The 21,253-nt window shown below is 36.6% G+C and overlaps 1 protein-coding gene across 1 annotated transcript; it reads left to right on the top strand.

The window, feature by feature from the left end:
• Positions 1–9,402: 9,402 nt before the first annotated feature.
• On the top strand, positions 9,403–17,463 carry LOC127154051 (mucin-3B-like). The gene is made up of 8 exons (XM_051095442.1): positions 9,403–9,490; positions 13,752–14,279; positions 14,389–14,493; positions 14,616–14,719; positions 15,163–15,315; positions 16,701–16,792; positions 16,903–17,044; positions 17,408–17,463. Exons 1-7 carry the CDS (start codon positions 9,454–9,456, stop codon positions 17,030–17,032), a joined length of 1,149 nt encoding a protein of 382 aa, XP_050951399.1. The 5' UTR covers positions 9,403–9,453; the 3' UTR covers positions 17,033–17,044; positions 17,408–17,463.
• Positions 17,464–21,253: the final 3,790 nt, after the last annotated feature.

Here is a 21,253-nt window from a genome sequence, read left to right as displayed (position 1 = left end):
AGGTTTAGAGGCAGGGGTTGGGTTAAATGTGTCAGTGTAATACAAGACACACTTGTGACTGTTTGCAAATCGTATCAATCCAAAGTGGATTTATAAGAATATATTCCACCAATAACACACTTTAATGCTCTGATTAGATCACGTAGGACCCTCGTTGAAAAATTTTAAAAGTACCCTGAGCGTCAAGAAGTGAAGAAGATTTTGAGTAGCTTTACTATGTGGCAGTGATGCTGGCTGGATTGTCTTGGTTCACAGAGGGCTACTTTTTGTCTCATCACCTGAGTATATTGATAATTAAGAAATCTTCTCAAATTAATTCTCAGTTTTGTTTTCTGTCTCCTAAACACAACACAGGTGAGTTAATGCACATTGCATAAAAATGCACAAAAAGCTGATAATGGACTATGAATGAAATTGTCAGTGCTTCTGTATTAATACAAGTTTTCCATTTCCAAAGGGTGTTCAGATATTCATTTTATTCGCTCTGAGGCCTTTTTTAAACTCAAATCCAGCTGTTCTCAACTCTCAAAAAAATATGAATATGGTTGTATCTTGTGTTACAACACAAGATAGATATTACAGAAATGTCTAACAGTGACAAGACACAGTGTAAGAGCAAAACTGTATCCTACAAAATGATACAATCCACAAATTGCAAATGTGCCATGTGCTGTGTGTTAATAACAACTAGTAATACGTAATATACTATTATTGTGTAATGCTGTTGTCTTTTTAGGTCCTCATTAACGTAAGTTTCATTGTAAAAGGATGCTGGTTTCCATGACTGATGGACTTCCCACTCCAGCAATGATCCAGCTCCACCTCTGCTTTATAAACCAGACAGTAACAAGAGTAGTTAGTAGTTAGTTTTACAAATGTCATATCTAGTACATGTAAAATGGACTACCGTCTGCTGCTCTTAATCTTTACCACAGGTAAGGTATAAAGTAGCGGGGTTAAGTTGGTTTTGTTTTCGATATTCCTGACACATTCAGCGATAAACGCCAATAACTTTAAAACTTCAATAAGCTCTAAAAAAGTCTAAACGGTGTGACCGCCAAAAGGGCAAAGCTGATCATGTTTCACAGCCTTCATTTTCAGTATTTTCGCTCTATATAATGAGCACTGCCCCGCACAAGCCGTCGCAATGTGCATGAAGCCGGGAGAGCTCGCTGTCAGCGGAGCGTTCAGTAAGGGACCGTGGGGAAAGTGCAAGTTTTCTTCGTTTTTTTGCTGTAGCTCAGTGGGCGGTGTTTTTGTAATAGCTTCTTTGTTAAGCCTTTCAAGCATGGTGTCCACATTTGTGGACAGTTATTTAACTCCATTTAGACTAATATGTTAGTATTTTATAAACTAAAAGTTTGAGTAAAAGTTTTTTTATTCATCAAAAACTAGTCCAGGTATGTGGAAGTCATGCAACAGTGGAGTCAGATTCCATAAAGTCTGATTTCTGTAATCTACTAGTATATCTATTCTATTTTTTCCAAAGATGCTATAAATTGTATTATATTGTAAAATAACAAATATATCAACATAAATAACCATTTAAAATGAATTATTATAGCATTAAATGGCAACTTTACACATACATATAGAGACAAATTTGCATTTTGCCTGCCAAACAGGTACAGCACAGGTCAATGAGTCAGTACAGAATAATAGAGAATATCCAGAGGACAGTGGAAGTAAGATAAGGATGAAAATATAATAAGTTCATACAATCAACAATTTTTGATTTGATTTTTATGATTTGCCTATATTGCTAATAGGTTTCTGCATATATGTAACTACTGTTATTGTTCCACTTCCTACAATATGTGTTTTATTGGTATTATATTGTAATATTTTTGTTTTTAATAACTGAACTGATATAAATAGCATAACATGCCATTAAAAAAACACATTATTACATATTGTCAGTTGTTTTATGTCCCATTTTTCTCCTTTGTTCCATGATGTCAGGTAAATATTTTTTTAATAAAACTGAATTTTATTAAAACAAAAGGATTTCAATTTTAGTGTCATATTAAAATAATAACAAGAATCATTAAAAAAAAAAATCTAGATGTTTTCCATAATGCATGCATGAAAGGGTTAAAGGGCCTATAGACATGAGACCAGTGTCAATCAATAGAAGGGGACAGTGGACATTTTTCACAACCTCTTTTTTACCCCTACTGGCTAATTACGGAATTGCATGTCCAAAAATTAACATTCTTTTTCAAATAACTTTCGTCAGCAGGATCATAGAGACATGAGACCAGTGTCAGTCAATAGAGGGGGACAGTGGACATTTTTCACATCCTTTCAATTTACCCCTACTGGTAGAAAAGCATGTCCAAAATTAACCTTCTTTTTGTAATAACTTTTTACATTACAGAGACAGAGACATGAAACCAGTGTCAATCAATAGAGGGGGACAGTGGACATTTTTCACATCCTTTCAATTTACCCCTACTGGTAGAAAAGCATGTCCAAAATTAACCTTCTTTTTGTAATAACTTTTTACATTACAGAGACAGAGACATGAAACCAGTGTCAATCAATAGAGGGGGACAGTGGGCATTTTTCACAACCTCTTGTTTACCCCTAATGGCTGATTAGGGAATTGCATGTCCAAAATTAACCTTCTTTTTGTAATAACTTTTTAAAGCAGGGAGGTAGAGACATGAAACCAGTGTCAATCAATAGAAGGGACAGTGGGCATTTTTCACAACCTTCCAATTTACCCCTACTGGTAGAAAAGGGAATTGCATGTCCAAAATTAATCTTCTTTTCATAATAACTTTTTTATAGCAGGAAGATAAAATAAAATTATTAATGAAACTAATAAAAACGAAACAAAATTTTATTGCAAATTTCAAAGCAATATTAAAATAAAACAAATTTAAAAAAAGAAAAACTATAACAACCTTGGCTTCCAGTTACAATTAGAATAGATTTTAAAGTACTTTTACTAATTTATAAATCACTCAATGGCCATTAATGTGATTGTAAAATAATATAAATGTACTGTAAACACACCAATGTTTAGATTACTTTTTTACTAATTGACTGTTAAACATTGTCTGAATTTATTTTCATCTTATGTATGGACTTATACATTTCTTTACCACATTAACCCTCTGACGCATTAATTATTATATTACAAAGTAAGACTTTTTTTTTTTAACTTTTAAACAAGTGAAAAATCATGCCAATATATTTTTTTTTCAATATGTATTTTTTTGAAGGAGTTACATATCTGTCCACTCTAGTGGACACCATGCTAGTGGACCACCAAACAAAAGGTAAAAGTATGTGTCTATAGGGCAGAGATTTGTGGGGGTGTATGGGGGTGTGTGGGCTATTCATACACAAGTGAGCACAAATACAAACACACACAAGAACACACACCTTCCCACCGCACTCGAACACAATTATGAACACACATATCACTCATACAGTATACATGTATACATGCTTACACGTTTATAAGACCTAATTAGTAAATATAGATTGTAAGCATTGAAATAAATGATCAAATCTGAAGACTATTTAATATTTCTGGTCAATAAAACCATTCAAGTGTAAATTATAGCATAATTTTAATAAAATATACAAAGGCCCATAGGCAGAATTATACCCTTTTGTGCATGACGTCCACTGTAGTGAACAGATATATTTTCTGTCACAGAAAAAAATGGACAAGAATAATATTGTTCAAATCTGGATGAAGGTATTTTTGACATCCTATTTAGCTGAAAAATATTATTTTGTACCTGTCTGGTTATCTGAGAATAGAAGAATTTAACACTTATTCCTAAGGCACATGGTGCACTCCTTTTTCCTGCCGCCATTTTGAATATATTATGTAATATCTCAAACCCAAAAAAAAGATACAAAGATAACAATTAAATGGAATTGTAGACAGCACTTTGGGGGTTCACCAGTTGGTATTTGGGACATGATGCTACATCTTGAATGGTTCAAAATGGCTTCCAAATAGCTGTCCACTGTAGTGACCATGATCCATCACAGGGTTAAAATTGGTTGATTTTGAAATGAATGACTCAGAACTTCAAAATCCTGTGTTATCCTGTGTTATCTGTTTAGTAACCATGGTGATTTTAAGTTCATGGGATCTTGGTAGAGTTTCTGTAATAGTCAGGAGAGCATCTCCACCAGGGGGAACCATTTACAAAAAAATACATTTGTGATACCTAGAAGATGCATAAACTGTAATTCATTGTAATTTGCATTCAGTACATACCTGTACATTGGATATGTATTTCCTCTTTTTGTTCTGCTTTGATTCAAATCAGTGTCTGATGCTGATCAGCTTTGCACTGAGGAAAGACAAGCTAAAATAAACAAACAAATAAAAACTGTAGGTCCAGTGAAATCCAGAATCTGTTAAACATGAATCTGTTTAGCCCTTAAACATGTTTAACTCGAACTATAGCTGTCAAACCAGTTAGATAAGCATTAAGGCAAGAGACTAGATTAAACTGTATCTCTGACCACAGAAATTTGAAACAAGAGATGACCTTATTATATCCCCGTTCTACAAAAATTCATAATTACTGTACTTAAGGGCTCTCAAGTCTCACGCCACATCTTGTATTTCTCACGTTTAGATAAGGAACAACTTGTCCCGCTATATAATGTTAATGGACGAGGCGCAGGCTTGCAGGGGGAGTTCATAGCTGTCATAACAGTTACATTCCACCTACCAGCAAATATCAGAAATTAGAATTTTTTTGTTTTGGTGTAAATTACGTGATCCTGCTACAGTTACGTTCGTCACTAGGCAACATGGAAAAGATGTGAGAGCTGATGTGGGGGAATATAGCCAAATTTCATGCAAAATTATTAGCTCTCCAACAGCTTTAACTAAGTTTTGGCTACTGTAAACTAAGGAAAAAACTAGATAATTGGTAAATCTGATAAAAACAACAACAACAACAACAAACAAATTAATCCAAATTGATTACTTTTCTAAATTTCTAATGTTTTCAACTGTTAATCCTTCTGAAGCTTTTAATGCAGTCAGGGTTAACCTTACAGTAGCTCTCAGCACTAATTACTGTCAGACTTACAAAATCCTTCATCACTTGAATTAAGATTATAATAATTTAATTTTAAAGCAGCCACCACAAAATCAGACTTTAGCACCTAGGTTAGGCCAAATACAGATTTAAAATCAGAACATATAGTTTAATAGCTATGATACAATTTTTATAATCAAATCCTTGCATAGCTATGACTGGAAACTTTGGCATCTAACAATGCCTTTGGGGGGAAAAACTGTTATTCTTAAAAAATAAAGCATATACATAAACCCAATTTGGAAATAAATCAGTTATTGAATAAACATGTGTCCTAAAAGTCTAAAACATTTTTGCCTAATATTTTAGAGCAGTCAATGCAACTTGGGAAAGAAATTAATCAAATCTGTGTGAAAATATGCAGATGTAACCCCCTTTGTAATTTTCATAAGTAACTGTAACTATACACTGTTTCTCAGTAACTGTAACAGATTAATTACAATTATTTTGTAATTAAATTATGTAATTCCATTACATGCAACTCGTTTGAGTTTGAGCCCCGACCACTGTCATCAAAATGTCATTCATAAGCTGAAATATGTACTCTCTCGCTCAGACACAGAGCTTGACATACATGCTCAGGGCAAGTTCTAGCAAAAACTGGAGAGAATTGTGTGGGGCTGAGGGGCTGCTGCTGCAAATCTTTGAGTGCCTCCACTCCTAACAGATATAATCTCACTCAGAACTTTTTCTAAAACTTGAGAGCCCTATATATATATATATATATATATATCTATCTCAGAGGTTGTGTTAGACTTTGTTCGCCATTTTGACGGACAGGGTCGTCAAAATTCTGTCGTAATCTATTATACCCATCATTTTAATTTTCATATTTTAATTATAATAACACATTTAATCGCTTTTATTTTTGTTCACATTTTCATTTTAATTATGAACCTACAGGACGATACATGCATTATGCATTTATTTTGAAGAGAACCTTTGAATTGACCAGACTAGGTGACTTTTCATGTTCAACACCACACCTTGCAGTGACAGCAATTTTATTATTTTCTAATTTTTTATGAACCAATATCGATTTGTAAATCCCAATCGATCTTTTGGTCTATGCTGTTTTCAGTTGATGAATGAACAGTACATGCGCCTCGCAACAGACTAAGCTTTGTGTTATGAAACACAGTTTCAGATTTCAAATTCTGTCAATTTCATTAGGGAATGCAAGCAATAAATACTGTTTTGGCACTCTTTCATATGGCGTGATAGATCGTTGTAGCTTCTGAGTACTGGCCTGTGCGTAATCAAATGCATAGCAAAACATTAGTGACAGTTTCGTTTTTGTTCTGTATCCTATGCTGTACTGCTACACTGGACAGTGGTAGAAATTACAGTTAGAAATGACAATAGAACACAATCAGTGTAATCTTTCAAAGTGACGGACGGCCTTCAGATTTTTCTGTTACTGATAAAAATGACAAGACAATTTTCTGTTAATGAGACCTATATATATATATATAGAGAGAAAGAGAGAGAGAGAGAGAGATACAGGTGCATCTCAAAACAGTATGCTTTGTAGTAGTATCTTTATAATATAATATCAAAGGTCTCATATACTCATATTGTACAAATTGATAGAAAGATTTTGATATTATAATTCAGACTGTGCTTTAACCTTTACATTATTCTTTGATTTATATTGGACTTGCTTTAGTAGAGTATTTATACAGTGCTTTTTAACAAAACAAAAAATGTTACTTTCAAGTGATCAAAAATATTACCTGAAAATGTATGTGGTTTGTTTTATTTATTTATTTTTTTTATTATTATTGGTCTCAAGGTTCAGCCAGTGTGAAACAACACATGACTCTAGTAATATATTTTGTATTAATACATCAACACAATTTCATGGGTAGGTTCCACGAAAGGCAAGTAGAAGATGTAATCTAGTCTAAAATCTAACCACTGATCTATAATACAGAACATAAATGACCAAGACTCAAAAAACAAAACAAAAACAAAAAAAACAAAAACAAACAAACAAACAAAAAAACAAACAAAACACCTGTAATAACTAATAATAACAATAACAGTAATAATTACTCATCCTCAGACTTGTACAAGTTTCTTTCTTCTGTTGAACACAGAAGAGGATATTCTGAAGATTGTTGGTAACCAAACAGTTGCTGGTAGCCATTGACTTACATACTTACATTACATATTTTTTTCATACTATGGAAGTTAGTGGCTACCAGCAAGTGTTTGGTTGCCAACATTCTTCAAAATATCTTAACAGACAAAAGCAAGAATGAAGAACCCAGAACTCTAAAACAAAGAACCATTTCAGAATAAAAATGTTCTTCAGGATGGTAAATAAGACTGTTACTGCATGTAAAGAACCATCTTTTTTAAGAGTGTGGGAAACCAGGAACAAGGAACTCAGAAAAGGATAAAAATAATCTCAATATAAACGACCATGAACACAGATGACTCCTACAAATCGTAAATTGCAGCTGTAAACTATAAAAAAGCACAAAAACATCTTTACAGTAAGATATGCAGAGGTCATACACAATAAATGCGAAACATTTCATTTGCATGGTGTTTTACAACCATTTGCCTTTAATACAGATTTCAACCTTCCTAGAAAAGATTCATACAACTTCTCAATTAGTCTCCAGTTGAATGTTGTCTATAAAAACATTTACCAAATTGAATGGGTGATCAGCTTCTAATTCTTCTCTCTAAAATGGTCTACAGTGGTTTGATAATATTAAAGCCAGGTGATTTGTCTGAGCAGAACAGATGTTGAAGTTCATCCAGGTTCTCCTATTATCATGATCCCATCTTTTCAGCATTTTAGCATTGGTGTCTGTGATTAAAATTGTATCAGTTGCAGATCTGTCATGAATATTGGCTTTGTGAAGTTCTCTGTGGTCGTTTTTCTGTGGAAAAAGGGTCTTCAAGGTGCATACTGAAGTTTGCTGTCACTTTGTGACAGTTCTGTGTTGTTTGGACTCGAACCTTCTTAATGTTTGACGGTCCTTATATTGTTCACTTTTCAACTTTTAGTTGTTCGCAGATTCAGGCTTGTCATGCTTTTTTATAATTGTAAAGACTCTTGTTCTTAAAGGGGTCATCGGATGCCCATTTTCCACAAGTTGATATGATTCTTTAGCGTCTTAATGAAAAGTCTCTAATATACTTTGATTAAAAATTCTCAATGGTTTTGTAAAACAACACCCTTTTTACCTTGTCAAAATGAGCTCTGCAAAAATCATCTCATCCTAAGGGGGTTGTTCCTTTAAATGCAAATGAGCTCTGCTCACCCCGCCCCTCTCTTCTCTCTGTGGAAAGATGGTCTTGTTTACATTTGCCGCGTTTAGCCGCTCAACTTCATAACTACAACGTTATAAGGAAAGGCGATTGCAAAGATTCATAAAAAAATGTTCATACTCACTTCTGCTGTAAGTGAAGCTGGATCATGAATGATTTGCGCGAACATAGACGGATATATGTAGATCGGGAGGCGCATTACATTCACAAACAAATGTAATCCACTGCATCTTCAGTGGCTCAGATGTCGGGAGTAAATGATGACCACTATGTTCATTATTACATCCAGCAACACAACACCTCAATCGCTCAATCTGAGATATTCTTGTGTAACTTACATACCTGCTCTGGCATCAAAACATGGAAAGTTACTGGACTGTGACAGCTGGTCTAAGGTAAGAGCTCATGTCAATCAACTATTGTGGGAGTGGACTCTGTCTGTGTGACGCCACAACGACAGGCATCTGAGAACGGCTCAATTTGAAAAAGGGGATATTATTTTTTCAGATTAATTAAAAACGACTGCATGGATTTTTATCATTATAGGGTAGATTTGTACATACACTGACAACACACATTAATGTTCAAACAACATGAAAAAGTGAACTTAGCATCCAATGACCCCGCTGTTAAGGTTACAGGTGCTCCTGCTAAAAGGGCTATCATGATTTGTCCTTTTTGGAAGTCTGACAAGTCACACATTTCACCCATGGCTTGTACTAAACACAACATATAGACAGTGGAAACATAACATATAATAGCAAAATTGCTTTTTCACTGTATCCTACAAAATGATACTAATCCCCAAATAATGGATCTTTACATTATTTTGTCCAGCTATGTGCTGTGTGTGAATAACACCTAGTAATATGTAATATACTATCATTGTGTAATGCTGTTGTCTTTTTAGTTTCTCATTAACATTAGTTGGATTGTAAATGGATAGATGTTTCCATGACTGATGGACTTCCCACTCCAGCAATGATCCAGCTCCACCTCTGCTTTATAAACCAGACAGTAACAAGAGTAGTTAGTAGTTAGTTTTACAAATGTCATATCTAATACATGTGAAATGGACTACTGTCTGCTGCTCTTAATCGCTACCTCAGGTAAGGTGTAAAATCTGGTGTTGTATTCATTTTGAAACTCAGGGTTATCATTTTTTTTCAAATAATTGCAAAGAAGCTGCAAGTAACACATTGAATTAAAAAATATAAACGTTTAAGTAAAAAATAGAATTTTCTTAAAAATGCAATAAACAATTGATAAGAAGAATAAAACCACATCTTAATGAAGCTTTGAGTATATTAATTATAATTAATCATGAGTATATTTTAAACAATTATTTGTCATCATTATTATTTAAAAACTGCCTGGTTTTTGTTTCTTTTTCATAATGTAGATTTTTGGAGTAGTTTGTACAGTATTGCAAGACACTTCATATGTTTTATTTCTCTTTTTATCCTGTTTGCATATCTTGCATCCCTAATTGTTTGTTTTTCTGGGGTAATTTCCATACTGGTATTTGCATATGACAGTGCTGTGCAACCATTATGTTACTAGCTGTCATATTAACATTATATGGGTGGAAAAAATGTGGCAAAATGTAACAAATCCTTGGATAATATCTCTTGGATAATAACTTTTATCTAACCATACATCAACCTATTACTGAAAGAAGTAATAGGTTCATGTATGGTTTATGTATAGACAGACAGACAGACAGACAGACAGATAGATAGATAGATAGATAGATAGATAGATTAATTGATTGACTGAAGCTTGCAGTGGATTTACACAAACTGAGAAAGTCAAAAAGTGCTGTGCTCTGCTCTCCCTAAATAATTTGACTAATGTTCAATACCAAACAATATAAACAAATACAAGCAAATGTTTTTGTGCAATACATCTGTGTACACGATGAAAAAAATAAATATGCAATTTCTGTCCCACAGAAATGACTTTTGGTATAACCTAATGTATTCAAGCCAATTCTGTAATATGACTTTTTTTTTTTTTTAATTTGATTTATCTGCAGATTTTGTTTGAGAAACCTCTATCTATCTATCTATCTATCTATCTATCTATCTATCTATCTATCTATCTATCTATCAGTCAGTCAGTCAGTCAATCAATCAATCAATCAGTCTGTCTGTCTGTCTGTCAATCAATCAATCAATCAATCAGTCTGTCTGTCTGTCTATCTATCTATCAATCTCACTGACCGCTGAAACTATACACCCTCCCCTCCCTCCTACGAAATAACCCAGCGTAGGCACTTTAACTCAGCTGTTGGGTTACAGTCGGAGCGCGGGCTTTTCATTCTCCTCAGGAGGGAGTCCTCAGAGCTGCCGATTTAATGGGCTTCTTCTGTGAAATTAAGGTTTGTATACGTTTTATTCCATCTATAAAGTTTTTATTTTGCTGTAAATTATTTTATTTCACACACTGCAACATACAGACGAGATGTCAGTCAGCGAAATGTGTCAGCAACTGTAGTTTTGTATGATGGAAATGCCTAGCCTTGCATAACATAAACTGATTTTAATCATTATAATACTGTTTCTAATTAATTTGGATTTTAAAATACGTTCTCAAAACTGCACTGTTTGTTTATTGACAGGTTACAAATTCAGGCACGTTAACTTTCAGCTACGAGTGAAATGCGAGGTGGCGGTCTGAAGTTCGCAGTTTCCCCGGGGAATAGCAGCCCCATTGCCGTCTCAGATTTGAGCGACACACCAGCACGAGATTCGGCACATTTCGGTTAAAAAGGATAAAAGAGAACCGTTTAATAAACTTGAATTAAAATATTTTTTTAAATGTTATATTTTTATTTCTAAAATGCTTGTTAAATGAGTTTATATGTATGCAAAATTGAAAAACTATGCTGCATAGCTCAATTTGTCTTATATTTTTGTCCATGGGTGTTTTCACTTATTAAAAAATGTTCACGTTTTGATTATTACTGTTGCCTCTAGTAATTCTGTGTCTGCTTTTTAATTTCCATCCTATTTTTGGTTCATTTTAAGACAGCAGTAGCAATTTTAATTCAATATTTGAGTTAATTAAAACAACCCAGCATGTTGGTTCAAAGATTTGACCCAACGCTGGGTTTGTCCATATTTGACCCAGTGTTGTGTTACCAAAATAACCCAAATTGGGTTGTTTTAACCCAGCCTTAACCCAGAGTGTAGAAACAAACAATACTCAGCAATGTGTGTGAATGAGTGTGCAACTTAAATAGTCCTTCTAATGGAAATGTCAGGAGTCCGTAATTGGTTCTAAGGCAGAGTTATGGGAAGTTGTGAACACAATTAAAGTTTAAGTTGGAAATTTCATTTTCAGGTCTATGTTAAAAATGTGGTTAACAGGTAATAAATAGATCATAACTATTTCATAAATATAACTCAGTACCATAAAATCTTCTAAAAATACAAAATATTTTTGAACAAAAATATAGTGCATTAATTTAAAAAAAAAAAAAAAAAAATGGTTTTGACTACACCAGAGTGTTAAACTATAAAAGAGTACTCAGCTGAGAATTAAGCAGATGTATGTATGTGTGGAAATACAATGCATTGTGTTAAAAAGTAAATAAATAACACAGCACAGGAGAACAGTTCCAGTATGTGTTTTTATTTGATCTGCATCAGATAAGGCACATGCTTCACATGCTTAAAGGGGTCATTGGATGCAAAGTTCACTTTTACATGTTGTTTGAACATTAATGGGTGTTGGCAGTGCATGTACACATCTACCCTATAATGATAAAAATCCATGCAGTGGTTTTTAATTAATCTGTAAAAATAATATCCCCTTTTTAAAATCGAGCCGTTCTCAGATGCCTGTCGGTGTGGCGTCACACCGACAGAGGCTGCTCCCACAATAGTTGATTGACATGAGCGCCTTACGCCTTAGACCCACCCTAAATCAGCTGTAACAGTCCGACCTCCATTGTTTCGATGCTGGAGCATGTAAGTTAGACAAGAATATCTCAGATTGAGAGATTGGTGTGTTGTATTGCTGAATCTAATGATGAACGTAGTGGTCATCATTTACTCCCGACATCTGAGCCGCTGAAGATGCAGTGGATTACATTTGTTTGTGAATGGAATTTGCCTCCCAATCTACATATATCCATCTATGTTCGCGCAAATCATTTGTGACATTTGCTCATCCCACCACACTGGTGGAGAATGTGGGCAGGGCAGAGCTTAGACAACACAGTTGGGAAACACCTGATAACATCATTACCTCTCCTTGCAAAAGAAGTTGATGAAAACTCGGACCAGGATGGAGAAACGACGTGATGGCCTCCCAGCCGCCAAAGGGGTAAGTGATGTTTCATTTATTACCACTTACCCTGCGGTTGGTTGAGGCTGTCGACTAAATTCTGGTTTCTCTGTCCCTGGTCCGGTGCGTTGTGAGAGGGAGTTGTCTGGAGAGGATTCCCTGCCCACTCTGACCGCTGGAGCCTGGCTGAGGACTCCCGTGTGGGTGGCGGCCTGAGGACGGGGATGTTGGTTGGGGGGGATGTGACGAGTCGGCTGCCTTCCCCCTAATTATCATCATCATCCCGTCTTCTAATCGCCACCCTTCACCAGGCTCCCGACAGAAGTGGGTGTGTGAGAGAGGAGGGGTGCCTAAACAGGCAGGTCTGGCGGTGTGTGATGAGGCACACCTGACGTGAATGAAGCCTCATCACCACCGCTGTTGAAACCGCGTGCATGCACGCTGGTGTCCTCGTGGGTCCAGGAAGGGAGCGTCAAGGGAACGAGCGCCGCCAAATTGACGAGCTGCTGGACCCGCGGTCTGGACGTGAACCAGCGTGTTGGGCTGTTCAATCTCCAGGAAGTGCCTTAGGCCAAGGTGGACAAAGCAGCTCGATGAAGCCGCCACCCCTCGCACCACAGACCTCAGAGGGGAGCGCGTGTCGCTGCCGGACTCCGCTCCTTACCTGGACCCTTCCCTTCCGAACACTGCCCCTCCTTCACGGAACCCCCAGCACGACGAGGACACCAGATCCCCTGTTTATTTTGGACTCTTCATTTACCCCTTTTTGGATGCTTTTTTTAATTTTATGTTTAATAAAAGCCTCTCTGAGGCCTGACGTCACACCCACTATGTCTGTCATTTACTCGTCCCACCACAGTTACTTTCAAAAGTAACTTTTCCCAACACTTCTCATATAATTGGATCTTGTTGAAATTAATCGCTACATATTGTTGGTGATGTGAATGTGGCTTTAGTCAGCCTTTGCTTTTGGTGTTGGTTCTATAAGTTGTCAAGGTGGACCAGATTTAGCAAGACTAAAGGCAAGTGATCAAAATTGGATTCTTTTACCTGATGTTTTGTTTCTGTCAACAGCTGTTTTGGAGAAGACTTGGTGTCTAAATAATTCATTGAGCGCCAACAACACAGACGACAACAATATCACAACAATCAACCCCCTCTCCACAACAGTGACCGAACCGAACAGCGACACAACAATCAGCTCCCTCCACACAACAGAGACCACAACGAACAGCATCACAACAATCAGCCCCCTCTCCACAACAGTGACTGAACCGAACAGCATCACAACAATCAGCCCCCTCCACACAACAGTGACCGAACCAAACAGCATCACAACAATCAGCCCCCTCCACACAACAGTGACCGAACCGAACAGCATCACAACAATCAGCCCCCTCCACACAACAGAGACCACAACGAACAGCATCACAACAGTCAGCCCCCTCAACAAAACAGTGATTGTACCGAACAGCAACACAACAATCAGCCCCCTCAACACAACAGTGACCGTACCAAGTCTGGTGTGTCAAAACGGGGGTATCTTACTACAAGGGCAATGCATCTGCAATGAAAATTGGACTGGAGCTGTCTGCAACATTTGTAAAAACCCACTGAAAATATTGCATGATATATAGACTGAATAATTTTGTAAAATGTTTTAAGGTTACTAAAGGTGTTTTTTTTTTTTTTTTTTTTTTTTTTTTAACAGCAAATTCCTGCCCTGAACAAAAGCCCACACCATTCACCTTTCCTAAAACTGTCTTAGGCCAGTTTGCTTCCTCTAAAGAGCAATGTGAACCAAACACAACAAATGGTATTTAAGTCTCTTTACTAGTTCCCTTTTTATAACAATATACTTTCCATAGGTTCCTTTCAATGTACTTTCCATATCTTGTCATTTAACTAATAGTTATTTATTTGTTTGTTTATTTCCAGCTGGCATGCACCGGGCTTCAGCCCTCTGTAATAGAAATACTCACTTATTTGATCCTCCAAATATTCTAAATTGTAGTTGGACACTGGACACCATTAATGCACAGGTATGTAGTATATGCCCAATGATTGTAATATTTAGTCATATAAATCTTACTTAGGTTACACTTTATTTTGATAGTCCACTTTAGACATTCTACTAACTATAAGTAACTTTGCAACTACATATCAACTAATTCTCATTCATTTGCAACTACATGTCTACTAAGAGCAGACTGTTAGGTTAGGTTTAGGGTTAGTAATAAGTTAACATATACATGCAAAGTTTAGACGAGTGTTAGAAGATATTAAGCAGACAGTCTACTAAGACTCTAATGACTAGTTGACATGCAGTTGCAAAGTTACTTACTGTTAGTAGAATGTCTAAAGTGGACTATCAAAATAAAGTGTTATCATACTTATTCTTACATTTTCCTCAGATGAATACAGAAACAGTCTGATTTCATCACAGATTTTCCCCCCTTTTTCTTTTCTTTTTCTTTATATCAAGGTTTCTGGAGCTACTGTGGAAGAAAAACAGAATTTAGCCTCCAGTACCCAGATCCTCACATCCATACCAGAACGGCTAACACCCCACAACATCACAAATGCAGCTCAAATAGCCAGTGCCCTGCTCTCTGACCAACAAACTGCACATATTACGGTAATAAACCTTAAACAAATATTAACATTTAAAGTTACTTGTCATTTTACCCATTTTCAGGTGTTTTTTAAACAAATTCCTCCTAGAGATTTAAACAGATCAACAAATTTGGGCAGTCTGAAGCCCTTTGTGACATTAAACTGTGAAGATCTTGAGTTTTCGTTGCCTAATTAGGTTCGAAGCAGATATAATACACTCTGTATATTCATGCAGTGTGTTCATGATTAAATCCAATCAGAAGCTTTTGACATATAAATGCACATCAACCTGATCACTTTATTTAGTATTCATGTAAACACTATGTTCGGATTAATCAATCAGAATGAATTCATTCTGATGGAAGCAAAAAGTGTCCATGTACACATAGCCATTGATAAAGCACACCTCCCTCACACCTTCAGCACTCATACATCCCTACATAAGAGCTTTACTACCACTGAACATCACTGTGAAACATGACACTACTGACTATACTCCTCCTCTAGCAACAACATAACATTTCAGAATGCTGTTAAATTCATAATTATCAACTTGGTCTCATAAAACCAGAGTATGGACTCCTGGAAGTCTATATTTTGTAAATGTTTTATTACGTGAGATGAAAAAGTGTTTTCATAGTTTTTGCTGGCCCTGAGACATTTGCTTGCTATTTCTCTGCTCTTTTGCAGCCAATAAATAAATAAATAAATAATAAATAAATAAAAGAAAATAAAAAATAAATAAATACAAAATCACTGATCATTACCATTGGTGGATCTGATTTTTTTCAGTGACCTTGTAACAAGTACATTGTTTTTGAATTCCTGTGTTACTTCTGGCTTATTTCCCACATTAAATAATGATTTGTCATTCCTCTTCCAAGTTTTCTTCCAAATGTTTTGCTTCAACACTCACTAGCTGGTCAAAAATTGTCTTTAACTTGCACCAGAAGAAATGTAGTTTGTTTTATTTTATAACTTTCAGGAGGGCAAAGAGTAATTGCTGAGTTTATTAAGTTTCAGAGTGGGTGTACTCATTATTAGAGTCCATTTTTAAAATTAAATGATCAGGCTAAAAACATAGCAAATCATTTTTATTTATTTCTTGTTTATGTCTTTTTCCATTCTCTCTTCACTCTTGTATACATGATTATTTTTTTCATCATTTGCATGTTGTCTTTTCCACACGCAGTGTAAACATTGCATGTCAGTGTCAAATCTTTCGAACTTCACATGAAATAGACAGATATACTATAGACAGACCTACTAAAATTTGACTATACTATTAACAGATATACTAAATTGACTAATCCAGGTTCAGCATGAAATGCTCTACACAATGTCATGTAATACTGAATACTATCCAGAAATGTTGTGAGAAGTTGTTTTTGTTTCTTTGTTGTGCAGGATATCACAGTATCAGTAGTCGCTACAGTCAGTCAGCTCCTGAACGCAAGTCGTGAGATATTCTCTTCTGTCAACAATACTGCAATTTCTGAGTAACAAAACTTTTCACACTCACTGCCACTGACATACAGTACCATCTTACAGTATATGATGTAAAATCATAAGCACTGTATTTTTGTCTGACTTTGGATTGTTTGTTCAGACTAACACAGACTCTACAGGAAGTGTCTCTGCATGAGGAACCAAATCCATTGTTGGTGCAACCGAATATGGCAGTGCAGACACTGAAGGAGCAGGCCAATCAACAAAGCCGATCCAACAAGTGCAATTAACTGCTTTTAAAGGCAAGTGTTTGAAGTGTTCACAATAATATTCAACAGCACAACAGTTTTCAACATTTATAATAATCAGAAATGTGTGATACTAAAGACTGGAGTAATGATGCTGAAAATTCAGCTTTGCATCACATGAATAAATTACACTTTAATATATATTTAAATAGAAAACATCTATTTTAAATTGTAATAATATTTCACAATATTACTATTTTCATTGTATTTTTGATCAAATAATGCAGACTTAGTGAGCATAAGAGAATATTTTGTAATGATTCCAAACTTATAATCAGTAGTGTACTGTAAGGAGTTAAATATCATTTTGGACTGTTGGCGTGTTTCTAAAATACATACTTATCTAAATTTTTCCAGGGAAGAACTTTTCACCTGACAGAATAAAACTGTATACAACAGTGGCTGACATTCCCATAGAAAGAGTTGACCTTCAAATGAATGTCACATTCAGTGAAGGTAAAGCTGGATTCTCCATTATGCTACTTCTCTTCTTGTACTTTATAATTATTCTACATGAAATGATCTGTTGAGAGTGATCATTTTAAAAGCAATCTCACTCTTTCTGTAGGTTTTAATAAAAATATTGGGTTTGTCCTCTATGATAATGATCAGTTCTTCCAGTCAAAAAGCTTTAAACCTTCTCTGGATACCAAGAGAAGAGTGATATCTGCTAATCTTCAAGAATATCCTGGAATTGTTCAGTTTCATTTTACAGTCACATCATCGGTAAGCAGCTAGTCCAACATCACACTTCTCTCTCAGCACAGAAAGTATGCAATGTGAAATGTGAAGAGTGTTTTAAAAATCTAAAGAACCTTTTTACACCATATAAAAGGAACCTTCTTCAAGGAACCACCAATGTCAATAAAGAACCTTAAAGGGGTCTTGAAATGGAGAATCAAAATGTTCTTTATATTTGCATATATGAGATGTGAATAATATTTTACAAATCTAAAGAACTTTTTTTCCACCATAAAAAAACTTTTGTGGAATGGAAAGATTCAATTGATGTTAAAGGTTTTTCATGGAACCATCAAAGCTAATAAAGAAACTTTGTTTTTAAAGGGGGTGCGAAATAAAGAGAATCAAAATCTTCTTATTTGCATATTTATTATAGGTGGTTGCTCTACAACAGGGATCCTCAAGTCTTGTCCACGAGGTCCACTTTCCTGCAGAGTCTGATCAAAGTTAGAGCTCATCTCTTCAGGAAAGTGGATCTCAAGTGCCAGATTTGAGGAACTCTGCTCTACAATAAACACATACTGCAAGTTTTAGAACTCAAAACTTGCTACCCAGTTTAAAATATGAACCTATCCTTCTAAAATGCCTGGATTGAAGAACATTAAAGGCATTTTTGTCAGTGAATCAAGGAGGTGTGTTCTGAACAACTCATGTTTGTCCATCAATCATGATAGCATTATGCTGTTACAGGAAGATGTAGTGTAAGAACATCAAACTTGTTTTGTCAGTGGATGTAAAGAAACTGCACCTGCAAAGACTTCCTAAAGAGCATTAGCTCTTAGAACCTTTGTTCAATTTATATAAAAACCATGTGTGACAGAACACCAGACCAAATATAGCATAATTATTTGTAGTATTTTGGTTTGTTTTATTCTTCACCCCATTTCAATGGGCCTTCCTGGAAGATTACACTCTGGACTTTCTTCATCTTGCATGCCAGACACCTGGACTTCTCGCTCTGTGTATTTTACCAAGGTGATGATACATGGGGCAACTTTTTGAGCCATGTTGCTTGGGCACTTTCTCATTGAGAATGGGCAACAAATTTCCATCTGTAAAATACATTCTCAGCCCTTGCTCAAAAAAGTTGCTGTCATTAATCGGGCACTATAGTTTCTGCATTCCACAGTATAACATTGCTCGGTAGAAAAAATTGCTTGCCCTCATTGGGCCGTTACTAACCTTAACCATACCCCTGAATGAGTATCTGGTGATACACCTTTTTGCTTTTTGGGAGGTGAGACACAGGGCCCACAATTGAGCTAAGGTATCCAGTGATTCTCAGTGGGAAATAAGCTTTGCTCAAGTTGCTGCCCCATTTTGGCCTTGCTTAGGACCACACCAACCCCACTCCACATCCAGAGACCAGCCATCCACCCCCTGCACAATTGAGTTTCCTGAGCCCACCGCAGACACAGAGCCTGCTGGATGAACAAGCCAGTAATGAGGACTGAGCCAACCATTGCCCCAGTGCCCAAGCCCAACGAGAAGTCTGACCAGGTGTGCGAGCCAGCAACATTGTGGATTGTCGGGAGTATTAGTGGTGTTTGAAGGGATGGAAGGAAGGACTGCCCACTGTCCCACCACTGTGAATGTAATAGATAAGGCCTCTGGAGGATACTTTGGAAGACATTTTTAGGGAGAATTTTTTTCTACTGGTTTAGGGAGGTGATACCCAGTGTCCCTGTATCTCCAGTGTTTCCTGTGGCTCCTCTAACAGCCAGTTCCTCAGCCCACCTCCACTTGTATCCTTCAGTCCCTCTGCATCTTCTACACCACCAAGTGTGGATCTGCCTCAGCTCCACCTGGGTCGGTTGTCTCCAGGGTGTCATCTGCCAAGTTTACACCACCAACCCCACTCCACATTCACAGACCAGCCATCCGCCACCGATGACCTGCATAAGAGAGTTGCCTGAGCCTGAGCCCACCGCAGACATGCATGCTCATTGTCACAGCTCCACTTTAGTCTCCAGTGCCATTAATGCTGCATGGGCTCTTTGGCTCATCAGCTCCAGTGGGTCTCCATTCTCCAGAAGCTACATCTTCGTTGGCTGTCTCTCTGCCAAGTTTCCACCATGGCTACTTCCTCTCTCGACTAGGTCCTTCGGCCTCATTCTGGCTGGTCTCTGCTCCTGGCTTCCCATTGGCTGCTCCTACCATCCACTCCTCCTTTATTCAGTTCTTTGCCCTTCTCCAGAGCCCCCGCCCTCCCTCCTCAGCTGGATAAAGTTTGTATGGCACAAGGATGCACCTTTTCAAGAGGGAGCATACAGTAACATGTATGCTGTGTCTGTGTTTCATTGTGTTTTCATTGTGTCACCTAGTTTCCCTCAGTCTGTTTAATGAGTGCTATAAAGTTAGCCAGTCCCTTTCAGTTCCCTTTTTGTTCCATGAGGATGGAAAATTATAATTTTTACAAACATTGAACCTTTTTGGTGTAGAAAAGCTTTCAAATTTTATAAACTAACATTGAGAAACAAAACAAAAACAACAAAAAAAAAATCTGAAACTGCATTTCATGACCCCTTTAAGAGTGTACAGAACTATACTGTGATGTTCCTCATTATCAGATACATTGACAGAGGTTGGTACAAGTATGGTGTTGATAAGTTAACACACTGTTGAACTTTTAGGCTGATCGCACAATGTCCCTCAATGACTTTGCGTGTGTGTCCTGGAATTACGCTAAAAAGGACTGGACCACAGACGGTTGCACTAAAAATGACAGCTCCTCAGGAATGTGCAGGTTGCAGCTGTAAAAATAAGCAAAAAGCAAACTTTGCTATTCTGATGGTAAGCTATATTTACATCAGTTTGTAAATACCATTTATATTTAAGTTAAATTGATCAGTAGAGTCTATGATGCTGTGATTTAAAGTCCATTTTCACTAGAATTTAATGCAGGTGTCATTTTCTGCAGGCATATAATATGAACTATAACTATTCTGAAGCTTTGCATTGGATCAGCATCACTGGCTGTGCTCTGTCTGTGTTGGGACTGTGTGCCACAGCATTGTACCAAATCATAACCAGGTAAAAGTTAGCACTGTTAAGCATACAGCTTTCTGCAGTGGTGAAGCACTTTTTATATATATTCATACACATACCACAGGAAGTCAAGAGGAGGCAATCCTACTCTGCTAGTGGTGAACGTCTGCTTAAGCATGACAGTTTTCTACCTTCTCTTCGTCTTTGGCATAAACAACCCCATCCAACATAAGAATGAGAATGTAACAAGGGTGTCTGGGGAGAATATAGTTCCTGAGTCTGACCACCACAAGTACCCAGATGAGGGACCCTGTACAGCAGTTACAGCTCTGCTTCAGTATTTCCTGTTGGCTACATTCACTTGGAACACTCTGTACGGCATTAATGTGTACATGCTCTTCCAAAGCTCAGTATCTGGAACACCTCGATGGTTTCCAAAAGTCTCCATGGCTGTTGGATGGGGTAGGAGACATT

The sequence above is a fragment of the Labeo rohita genome, chromosome 22, assembly GCF_022985175.1.
Source record: "Labeo rohita strain BAU-BD-2019 chromosome 22, IGBB_LRoh.1.0, whole genome shotgun sequence".
Lineage (NCBI taxonomy): Eukaryota > Metazoa > Chordata > Actinopteri > Cypriniformes > Cyprinidae > Labeo > Labeo rohita.
This window is presented reverse-complemented; position numbering and strand designations above follow the sequence as displayed.